At 41.3% G+C, this 12,300-nt stretch overlaps 1 protein-coding gene across 2 annotated transcripts in view; it reads left to right on the top strand.

Moving 5' to 3' along the window:
* Positions 1 to 12,300, top strand: part of SEC14L5 (SEC14 like lipid binding 5) — a 46,255-nt gene that overhangs the window by 16,700 nt on the left and 17,255 nt on the right. For both annotated transcript variants that reach the window (XM_060282758.1, XM_035130630.2), the window contains 4 exons: positions 6,846 to 6,995; positions 7,104 to 7,235; positions 10,519 to 10,647; positions 11,458 to 11,674. In XM_060282758.1, the coding sequence (XP_060138741.1) occupies positions 6,846 to 6,995; positions 7,104 to 7,235; positions 10,519 to 10,647; positions 11,458 to 11,674 (628 nt within the window). The remainder of the gene's footprint in view (positions 1 to 6,845; positions 6,996 to 7,103; positions 7,236 to 10,518; positions 10,648 to 11,457; positions 11,675 to 12,300) is intronic.

The raw sequence follows: 12,300 nt of genomic DNA, 5'->3' as shown, positions 1-12,300 counted from the left end.
ATATCTGCAATGAAACATGACAGTGTGTGGTTTGTGCATGTACTGTTGCTTAGGGATGTATTTTATAATTGTAGATTCAGACACAATATGGGGCTAGCTTACAGTATTCATTGACCCCTTCGTATGTGGCTTGGCAGCTGTACTGTCGTGGAATGTGTGCGGTGGTGGTGAGGGGAGTTATGTTGGTCAGTTGCCCATGGCAGATACAAAGATAGGCTAACCCATCTCCAGACTCTCATACATTGTGTCTGACTCACCATTGGTTTGTAACTGCTTGCCAGTTTATGATTTTTCTTACAGGACTAACTTTCAAATGCATTTCCCTGAAGAAAATATAACTAGGAAGTAGCCATAAGACTGACCAAAAAGAAGATTAGGAAAAGGGTTTCTGAGCAAGCACTGAGGTCCAGCGCCGAGGGCCTTCTGGCAGTTCCCTAACTGTGAGAAGCAAAGTTACAGGGAACCAGGAAGAGGGCCTTCTAGGTAGTGGTGCCCGCCCTGTGGAATGCCCTCCTACCAGATGTCAAAGAAATAAACAACTACCTGACTTTTAGAAGACATCTGAAGGCAGCCCTGTTTAGGGAAGCTTTTAATATTTGATTAATTATTGTATTTTAACATTTTGCTGGAAGCCGCCCAGAGTGGCTGGGGAAACAGATGGGCCAGATGGGCAGGGTATAAATGAATTATTATTATTATTATTATTATTATTATTATTATTATTATTATTATTGTTATTTATTAGAAATTACTCTTTTTTGCATTGAACTTTTGCAATTTCTCTTTTGCTGCTCTGTGTGCAAAAACATATGTTTCAATGTTTACTTCTAATGCTCACGTTTCTTCTTCTTCATAGAATAGTAAGGAAGACCAGCAGCCACTCTGATCCTATCTTTACTTTAATCTTGGCTGTTAATCATGACTATTTGCTATATAGTTGAAATGAGTAAATAGTCTTGGCAATAACTTTTCCACAAGTAGAATGCATAGGAAGCAACTTCATCCTGCCCATGTGATAGAGATGTTGTGACAGTGCACTCTGTCACTGTGGGTATTGTGGAACAGGGTATTGTGGAACAGGCCTTTGTCCAGTTTCTTGGCTGCTCCTCTCATTATCCTGCAGTCAGGAAAAAATTAAAATACTTCACATTTGTGATTGGTATCAGGACTATTGATCAGACAGCTTCATTTATAGTCAGGTTGATCCTCATATACGGATATGGGAAGTTCCTACTTATGCTGAGAGCAAAATGCTGGTACAGTGGTACCTCTACTTACGAATTTAATGCGTTCCGAACACACATTTGTAAGTCGAAAAAAATTGTAAGTCGAATCCCATAGGAATGCATTGGGAGAAAAAAATTGTAAGTCGAAGCAACCCTATCTAAACCGCATCCAAGATGGTGGACGGAGCTCCATTTGTAAGTAGAAAAATTCGTAAGTAGAGTTATTTGTAAGTAGAGGTACCACTGTATATGGGACTCTGGATAGGCACATGCCCATTCCATCTGCATGCCCTAGCTGGCATAACTTGCAGAACACACAATTCTTTTCTACCATCTGCTAAAATTAAAACCAAGCATTTTGTACTGACTTACGGCTATAGCCGCGGTCTGTTTGCTTAGAAACTTTTCCCTGAATAACTTGAAGGAACAGTCCCCATAGCAGCATTCCTATTGTGTAGCTCTTATGTTGTACAGTATTAATTTGAGCATTATGCTTCAGTTCAGCCTGAATTCTGCATTTAGTCACAACTTTTTCCTCTTTGTTAGGCCTACAGCTTAATTTCCATGTGTTGTGATAATATGGTATTGCACAAATCAGGTTCAGGCTAGGTCACAGCTTCAACAAGGCAGCTATAAGGAACCTGATAACGGCTATACACGTACACTTGTTTTTATGTTGAATTTGTGTACTAACACTGTTGCCTAGTTAAAGATTTGCTGATAGTACTGAGATTCTGGGAGGAAGATGTTTTGTGTCATGGCTAGTTCTGCTACATAGCGAATCAAAAGGTGTCAAGTGTCCAAAGCCCTCACCCATGTATTCCAAAATAAAAAAAATTCCTTCAGTAGCACCTTAAAGACCAACTAAGTTTTTATTTTGGTATGAGCTTTCGTGTGCATGCACACTTCTTCAGATACACTTCAGATACATGTATTCCAGATACTTTACAAAAGTGCACCATTGATACATAATAATAATAATAATAATAATTTATTATTTATACCCCGCCCATCTGGCTGGGGTTCCCCTGCCACTCTGGGCGGCTTCCAACAAACATTAAAATACATCAAATATCACAGATTAAAAACTTCCCTAAACAAGGCTGCCTTTAGGTATTTTCTAAATGTCAGGTAGCTGTTTATCTCTCTGACCTCTGATGGGAGGGTGTTCCACAGGGTGGGTGCCATTGCATCTATGACAATTTTATGCCTTTTGTTTTTGCCACCAGTTCCTACTTTGAGATTGCTTTAACTCTTACAAACATATCTCTAATTCTATAGAAACCATTTGTTTCGGGATCTAGGAGTTGCTTATATTTATCTGCATGCTTTAATGAGGAGTGATCTAACAGAGGCATCCGCAGTGAAAGCCTAGGAGCCAAAACTGAGTTCTAATTCCACCACACCATCAATGTTACTTTTAAGAATGGATTGCCCACCTATTCTTGTTCTGTGAGACAACTACAGGAAGGGCAGAGCATGTACCAATAGTCTTGTGTGGGTGCTTTCTGTTTGTACCCATGAAATATCCACTTTGCCTTTAATGAGGGTGTCAATGATTTAATTTAGAAAGTTGCATAGTATTACTGTATTTGAGATTGGGTATTCCTAGCCCTCCTTTGTTCCTGTGCCTAAAAAAAAATTATTGACTGAGTCTGATTCTTTTTCCTAAAAACGAATAAAATAAAATACATAATTTAATTTAAGTTGCCATTTTTAACCATAACAGGAGAAATGTATATTGGCAAAACCTGAAATAGGAAAGAGAATTTTCATAGAATTGATATTTATATAGTCGTGATATGACCTAGCCAGCTAAGGCTTGAATGCTTTCACTTTAACAGTTCTTTATTTACACTATTACACTAAGTTTGTTTGGATCACATTTTTGAAGAAAGTGACTTTATCAACAGCAGCAGCAGCAGCAGCAGCAGCAGCAACAACAACAACAACAATGTAGAATGCGGAATCTTTGAAGTAGTGTCGTCTTTCAGACATACAAAACTCAGTCCTTGGACCCCATGTAATTAAATAACCTAGCCATGGCCTTTCAAATAGATGCAAATCAGGTAACTATAAGACTCTGACTGAGGACTTGGTTTTGATTACATATTCCAGTTAATGAAATTTCACTGCAGTCCCTGGCAAGTGGAAACTGTCTTGTCAATCACAGAGTGACCCATACATTGCTGTTCTCAGCCAGCTGTCCTCATTAGCTGAACTTGTTCTTTTCCTTGGCTTGCCAACAAGGTTTGCCTAGTTCACTGCCCTTGATACTGCGTCTGTGCTTTGTTCCCTCGTCCTATATGGCATGCAAAAATAGACCATGATAAGATGAAATAAAAGCTTGTGTAGTAGTCCTCTGGTGGTAAAATTGGTGCTGATATGCCTACCCTGGCCTTCCCTCCACTGCTGCCTTCTAGATGTTTAGGATTGCAATTTCTGTTGGCCCCAGTCAGCATTGGTCAAAAGGTCAGAGAAGATTGAACTTGAAGTCCAAAGAATCTGGAGGGCACCAGGTTGCAGAAGACTGGCCTAGACACTTAAATACTGGCTAAAAGAAAGCTAGTGTGGTGCATTGGCTGCAGGTTTGGAATACTGTACTTAGGTTCAAATCCCTGCTTGGCTGCAAATTTCATGACTTTGGGCAAATGGCCACCTTTCACAGGATGGCTGCAAGGCTTAATTGCCATTCTTAAGTTCCTTGACATACCAGTGGCAGGATGCAAGAGCTAATAAAAAGCTAATGTCTTCCTTTGTTCATTTGTGTTTCAGTCTTTACCAAACAAAATAATTGCTTTTTTGTCATTGCAGTCACTTTTCTGATCGAAAAAATACACTTTGGAATTTTTGTTAGGATCCATAGAAGTCTCACATGTAGGATGTTACTTTGTGAAAATTATGTAGATGCACATTGGCTCTGTTAGCCTTTACTGGGTTTGCTCTGCCATGTGATATGTTTGACATCTAATATCGGCCAGAATACAGTTGGTTTTCTTTGCTCCGCTCCACAATTTCAGCAGGACTCCAAATCTTGGCTTAAAATCACATATATTGAGAGAATTACTGGGTTAATGTATGTATTTTAAAAACCTTTTCTAGGAATACGTCTTATTTTATAAAAAGGGTTTGCATCTATTCATAATGCCATTTCCAGCTGAAACAACTTTCATCTATCTTTTGAAGATTTTCATCACTAAATGTATTATTATTATTATTATTATTATTATTATTATTATTTATTATCATCATTTCCCCTAGCAAATCCTGAGTACCGGTAATAAACCTGTATAGACCTTATGTACAGTATTCTCCCTTTATTTGATCCATGCGGAAATTTTGCACCACACAAAGTTGAGAGGTCATGGTAACTTGTGCATCATCAAATGTAATTTAATCCTTAGCAAAGTTGTCATGTTAAAGGTGAACCATGTTAAATATAACATCAGCTGTTCACTGCTTGCCTGAGTTGTGATCAGAGACTGTGCTGCAATGTATCTTGATGGTTAAATGTCTTGGATATAGAAGTCCAAAGGCGTGTTCTAAAATCTAGCATAATTGAGTTTTTCAGTATAAGCCATTCCACACTTGCCAGAGCCCCAGATTGGCCTGAAACATACTATTGTGTATTTCTTAAAATGTTTCATTGTTCTATGCTTTTGGGAGTCTGCCCAAAATAGTAGCTCTGCATAGCATTGTCTCTGGAGACCTTCACTGTAGATGCTTTGTGTCTACCTTTACTACTGTGACATATCTATTGGTCAACTTCTGCCACATAGCAACTGATTTTCCTATTTGCCAGTCTAACAACAACTGCTCAAAAAAATAATAACAGTAGTTGTGTGTTTCCCTTAGTCTGTATTGATTTCCAAGAGCCAGTTGGGGACAGGGCATCTTACATAACACAAGGGCTTTGTGTTTTAGCTAGCTAGAAAATGATGGTGATGATTTATTACATTTGTATACCAACCGTCATCCATAGATCTCAGGGAAGTACACAGCATAAAAACACAAAATACATAAGAAACAATAATAAGAACAAAACAATACCCCCAAAAAGGATGGGATGGGAACTTGGGGGCAACAGGGGAGTCAAACAATGGGGAACAATCCCTTGCTACTTGAAACTAAATGTCGATCTATAAAATGAGGAGGAAAGAAATGCATTTTTTTTACTAAAAATATTCTTATACAAATAAAAAGTAATTAAAGGGTCTTCAAAAGTTATTGTTATGAGTTAGTGGGGATCTCCCAGATTTCCCCCTCTAGATTATTGGGTGTTAGGGTTTAATCAGAGCCTTGATAATCAAGGTTAGCTGACAGGCTGAGCTTGTTTTTCTGCCAGATAGAGGGGCAGGTAGAGATAATGGCCCTGCCATTAACCCAATGCAAAAGCCATCCACAAGACAAAAGACCTTATGGGAGGTTGCCAGGGCAGCATGGGTGTGATGTTACAGGAAAACAAGTTGTCCTCTTACACAGAGGTTTTTGGCAAGGTGTTCTGGAAATTAGGGAGAATTCCATGCGCACTGGCTAGGAGAGGCTGCATTGAGAGACCAGGGGCCATGACTGGCTGCTGCTTTGGACCCAAGCTTGCAGAAGCTATGAAAGGAGCAACAAAGGACACTCTTAGGGTGTAATGTTTTGCACTCTCTCTCCATTGAAGGCTTCAGGTGTAAATATGTATGAATAAACCATATTTCTAAGACACTACAGACTCCTCTGTGCCTTGATTTTCCAATGGAAACACAACCCTGGGTGAGTGCCTGGAACCCCTGAAATCGTAACTACTACTCAGCAGAGATTGGGCATGACATGTAACATTCTTTTATCTTATTACTATTTTTAATAGCTATCCAGGGTTTTTCTGTCCTCACTTTTCATATTGTGTTTGGGCAGTGGGTACAGCTCAATGGTAGGTCACATCATTTGCATGCAGAGGGTCTTGGCTTCAATCTTTGGCATCACCAGGAAAACAAAGAAGGGTCAGGTAGCAAGTGATGGGACACTTCCTCTGTCTGACGCCCTGGAGAGCTGCTGCCAGTCAAAAGTAGATGAAGAATGTGGTACCTGTGGCCATTAAGATATTGTTGGACTCTGATTTCTATCACTGGGGATGCTGAACTCTAGTGTCCCACATCCTAGTCCAGTACTCTGTTCCACCACTCTGTAATCTGAGTATAACACCCATGATATATCACTTCCACTGACCTCTACCATGGTTTCACCTCAGCCCACATCACATCATAATCATTTTATTCAATATTATTTTAATATTTAATAATCACACACAGCTGCACAGGCATTCAGTGAGCAAAGGCACAGCAGATTCCATGTGTGCGTTACTGTGCAGGTTCACAGGCATTCATCCACCTTTTTTTTTTAAAAAAAAAGAACTTGCAAACACCATTCACTTTCATTCATTACAGTGATGTGTGCTACAGAGTTGTGTGATAAAGAGCAAGAGGATTCCAAGAAAAAAAAGAATGGCCTTTACAGCATTAACATATATTCTCTCTCTCTCTCTCTCTCTCTCTCTCTCTCTCTCTCTCTCTCTCTCTCTCTCTCTCTCTCTCGTGTGTGTGTGTGTGTGTGTGTGTGTGTGTGTGTGTGTTTCAGGCCTATGAAAAGCGCTTCCCTACTTGCCCAGAGATCCCTGTTTTCCTGGGCAGTGAGATCCTTAGTGAATCCAAGAGTGATGATGGAGCCATCCACATAATTGAACGCAGCTGTAAATTGAATGTAGATGCACCTCGGTTACTGAAGAAGGTGAGAGCTAAGATTCCTCATAGACATGTATTCTTAAGGCTGCCTGGGCTGTGCTCATAATATATCCCACTGTAGTCCTTACATGCTAATCTTATTTCCCCTTTTCAGATTGCTGGAGTAGAATATGTCTTTTTCATACAAAAAAACACGGTGAACTGGAAGGAGCGAACACTTGTGATCGAAGCTCATAATGAGACTTTTGCCAACCGTGTCATTGTCCTGGAGACATGTAACTATTCAGTAAGCATTCTTTCTATCAGATTTCCCTTCTCTTCAAAGTGCATTGGGTGGGTTTGAATCTTGGTGGCTCTAGTAGTTGTTTCTGTCTTATTGTTACTAGGAATAACATTCTTAGGCTTGTACAGTTGGCTGTAACTGAATGCAGATTTTACTGGTTTGGATTTGGATCTCTGTATGTTTGTTTGAAGGGTTGTAACCTTTGCCAGTACTTATACTGGCGAATAAAATAAGTTGTCTCTGCTTGCTGCTTTTGGAGGTGTCCTAAACTGAAAAAGGGACCCAGGTGGCGCTGTGGTTAAACCACTGAGCCTAGGGCTTGCTGATCAGAAGGTCGGCGGTTCGAATCCCTGCAATGGGGTGAGCTCCCGTTGCTTGGTCCCAGCTCCTGCCAACCTAGCAGTTCGAAAGCACGTCAAAGTGCAAGTAGATAAATAGGAACCGCTACAGCGGGAAGGTAAACGGCGTTTCCGTGTGCTGCTCTGGTTTGCCAGAAGCGGCTTTGTCATGCTGGCCACATGACCTGGAAGCTATACGCCAGCTCCCTCGGCCAATAATGCGAGATGAGCGCGCAACCCCAGAGTCGGTCACGACTGGACCTAATGGTCAGGGGTCCCTTTACCTTTACCTTTAAACTGAAAAAAGGGAAAGTGCTCTGGGGATAGTAGTTGGCTGCTGAATGGTGAGGCATACATTTCAGATGGGATTGTGTTGCTATTTTTTCTTGGTTCTCTTTAGCTAAGATTCAAACATCAGTACTGATGCTGAAAATTCATCTAGTTCCAGAGCTACCCTATTTCACCATGTAATGGTTGCATTTTTTGGTGACGATTTTTCATTTCCAAAAAGGGGTGTGTGACTATTATGCAGGGAAATACGAAAGTGTGATCATTATGCGAGGAAAAAAGTAGGGACAACAACAGGTGGATCCAAGGAACCGGGCCAGCGGCATGGGGAGAGTGAGCGTGAACCAGAGACAAAGTAACTGTTGTTATTGGAAGAGAAAACAGAAAGACACTAGTGTACCTTTCTGTAAAAATGAAGCCTCCCTTGTGCATATGTTCTCTTGTCCAGACTATTGACATGCAGCAGCCTCGCTCATTTATCAGAATCTCTATGGTGAACGAAACTGCTCTATATTTTGCATTGCAAGAGTGGAGTAGCCATTTAAATTTGGACAGGAAGTTCTGGTAAGGAATGCCGTGGGAACAGCAAACAAGTGGCGCCAGCAGCCAGGCCTGCCACCACCCGCCACGTCTCCCCTCAGCGCACATGGCCTGGCCATCCCCTACATTGGTTCCCAATGAAGCAACAATAAAAAAGCAGCAAGCGGATGGGAGGAAACAATCTCTCCCACTCCGCTCCCACTAGGAGCTCATGGTCGAGATGGTGAGGTACAAGGGGAGCAGGGGTGGCAGCCGCTGGGGGAGGAAATGAAGGGGCCTGAAGCCTAGTGGAGCTGCATAAGTTACCCTGAGACTATTATGTGGGGAATGCTCTGGGATCATTTTTGGGGTCCGAAAAAGGGGAGGTGCAACTATTACGTGGTGGCGACCAGTATGCATGAAATACGGTATTGTGTTGAGAGGGCTATTAGGACAGTTATAAGACTGCCTGTGTTTGTGGTTTTCACTTGAGTTGAACATGCATTTGTGTTATGCCAATGCTTAACTGACCAGCATGACACGTGTTACCAAGCTGCATTATCTAACATTAGATAAGCAAAATGCCTGCTGTGATCTTGGTCCCAGGGATTGTAAGGTAGTGGGAGTTGAATTTGGTACAGGGCTGTTCTGGTCTATACTATCGATTGTCTTAATATAGCTGTGCACTTCAAAACTCTCGTAATTAGAGCAGCAGAAACCAGAAGGAACAACTGTACCCTAAGTGAACGTAGTTCCTAGATTCCCTGCCTCATGTTCTTTCTGTCTTATGTCTCCCACTTATTTTTTTGTTAGTGATATTTGCCGCAAGGCCACCACTATGTAGCCAGGTAGCTGTTATAACAATGGTGTGTCATGCGCCATGTAAGCCTATATTCGGTTCAGCAGAGGTTTATGGGTTGGTTCTGCCAGTGACATTTAAGAGCAGCTTGGTCTATCTCTGAAAGCAATTAAATACCCTTTTGTGTTTGATAAACAAAAGCTCAGATTGTGTTACCTTACTTATCTGCTTTGTTGGCATGTATTCAAGACAGCAGCTTCTTGAAAGCTGAGAGACTTTGAACTTCTGCTGCTTTGGGTGACCTTTTGTGACTAAAGCCTACAGGTCTCTTAAATTTCAGTCTATTTCTCTACAGCTAAGAACAAATGTGTTGTGTGCATCTGCTTAAAAATACAGTGGCACTTCTATTCTGCTGTCTCTTTAGCTTTGTCTCAGGTGCTGCCTGAGGATGGAATGAGACATGAAGGAAGCAGACCTTTGTCTTTAAATATAGGTCACTACCAAAATGATGAAAAGCTGGGCAGGTGATTTCAAGTGGAAACATGGTGGGTGGGATGGTGCTGAATCCTTCCAACTGTCGCTTCCCCCTCTACACTATTTTTCTACTAGCTGGCATATTTCAGGTCTTCAAGCTTGAAGAAAAATGGTATGAGGGAACCATCAGAAGAGTTCAGCAAACCCTCCTGCCCACAGCTTTTTACTTGGAGATTGTGTTCTCTCCCCTATTTTACAGCTGTTCAGCACACCATCACATCTAGTTCTTGACCCAACTTGAGTTCTGAAAGAGGATGACTTCATGGAATATCACTATAATTTGCGTACCAATTGTTGTTTCTGATGAGTGGGAGAGGGAAAGAGCGATACTTTTACGGAGCCTGAGCTTTATGAGTTCATTCTCAGCTTGGCTTTAATTCTATATTTTCCTCAGTTAATTTATTTTGCTAAGAATCTTCCATCTCACTGGGTGCATAGCCTGTCTACTGCTACAGTGACTGGAACAGAAACTACAAACTACCTGAAGTGTAAGGAAAACTTTGTGGCTTGAGGCAAAGCTGTTCAAATGCCACACTAACCCTGTTTCCAACAGGTAGGAACACTAGGCAATAGATGTCCATATAAACCAGTTTTCAAGGTTTCACAAGTGATTCATCATTTCAGCTGCCAACTGCACACTTTATTCCTTTTTGACAATTACACCAGAAGAAATGTTTGGTCTTCTTAGAAGGAGAACAGACAAAAAGAAAGTACATTTGAGAGCTGGTTTCATTGCCTTTATCATGAACAGCCTTTCTAGAGTATGCTGTACTTATTCTAACTGTGCCATATCTGTGTCTGGGGTTAGGTTCACCCTGAGAATGAAGACTGGACATGCTTTGAACAATCTGCATCTCTTGACATCAAATCATTCTTTGGCTTTGAAAACACAGTGGAGAAAATTGCAATGAAACAGTACACAGCCAACATCAAGCGGGTGAGCTGTGATTGGTTGAATAAATAAAATAAATGAATTATTTTAGACAAAACTTGCTGTAAGATACTGCCCAAGCATAACTCCAAGCACTTTATTGTCTTGACCTGCTTTGCCTGCAAGCCAGCAGAACTAGGGAATGTTGTGGATGGGCCATCAAAAGGAAGGCAGGTTTAAATCAGCCCACAAGTCAGAAGAGCAGATTGGGTTGGACTCAAGCAGTTGGACCTTGCACAGCTCCAAGGTTACAACGTGTTTTGATAAGTTGTGCTGCCCAAATGAGACCTTATGTCCTTCCCAGGCTCTGCCTTTTCTGGGATGGATCTATCAGGTTTAACACACTAGCTCTTGATGTTCTCCTAAATGGGAATGCAAATATTTTTAATAGGATTAATAATCTTTTTATTCCTGGTTTACTTTGTTTATTCCAGGGTACCTTTTCTCACATTGTAACGTATTAAATACAGAGAATATGAGAAAATCTTTATACATCCAAATGTGTTTGTGTGTTTGCTGCATAGACCTCTCCAAACGACAGAACATTTGGACTTGACAGATTAATTTTGTTAAAGGGAATATAGGCACTGCAAGTGTGTGGGGTGTGGGTGTGTTGGCATGGGCGTTGGCCTGAGCGGGTACGGCTGGGATATGACAGTTCACAGATAAAAGTGGATTTGAACCTAGATTCACACCTAGAACTCCATCCACTAACTAGGCAAACATTGCATACATTTTCTTTTGCATGTAAATATCCTTCATTGACAAATCTGTATAGACTGAGAATATAACTCTAATAAATCATTTAATTTTCAGGGCAAAGAAGTGATAGAGCATTATCTAAAGGAATTGATTTCCCAGGGGATCACTTTTATCCCCCGATGGACTCCTCCAGCAGTCAGAGGGGAAACAGCTAAGAGGCCTTCATCAGGATGTGATTGTGGCACTGTACCAGCAGTAGCACCCCCACACGGAAGTGACAAGGAACACCGAGGCAGCACCTGCTCCTCTGTGGAGGCATCAACCCCCGATGGTATGTGCTTGTAAGCCAGTCAGCAGTTCCTTGCTATCTCACTAGGATGCTTTCAGCATTTTTCAGCTTGAAACCTGAACAAATGCCACAGCGCACCCTCCTTTCTTTTTTCATGCCTGGCCTATAGTTTGCAATCCTATCTTTAGATGCCTTTATGTTCTGGATAATTTGGGAGAGCCTAATTTTGACTATGGCATTCCTGCAGTCTGGTAGCTGCTTATCCTTAGGCATTTCATCAGGTCTACTCTGGACTACTGAGTTCAGGAACAAAGAAATTATATGGAGCCAATCCAGAAAATCCTTCCCCTCCTTCACTCCCTCTTGTTTGTTCCCATTTGCTCCCAGCACAGCTGCAGTCCCAGGACATTCCCCTACTTTTACAAAGTTCCCTTTGCTAGTGGCTGGCTGTGCATGTCTGCAGGTGCATATCTGCTTCACTACTCCAAATGTTTCTACTTGTCTCTTGTTCCAGTACCTTGCACTATTATATCCAGAGAGTGCCCGCATAGCAAAGGGTTTGTGTTTTGTCCTGCTGTAGTTCCCTTTGTGAGCACTGATGGAATATCATCCCCCCCCCTTGTAAAAATAGTGCCTATAGCTGCTTTGTAATAAAGGTACATGCTAAA

The sequence above is a fragment of the Zootoca vivipara genome, chromosome 14 (assembly GCF_963506605.1).
Source record: "Zootoca vivipara chromosome 14, rZooViv1.1, whole genome shotgun sequence".
NCBI classification, from domain to species: domain Eukaryota; kingdom Metazoa; phylum Chordata; class Lepidosauria; order Squamata; family Lacertidae; genus Zootoca; species Zootoca vivipara.
This window is presented reverse-complemented; position numbering and strand designations above follow the sequence as displayed.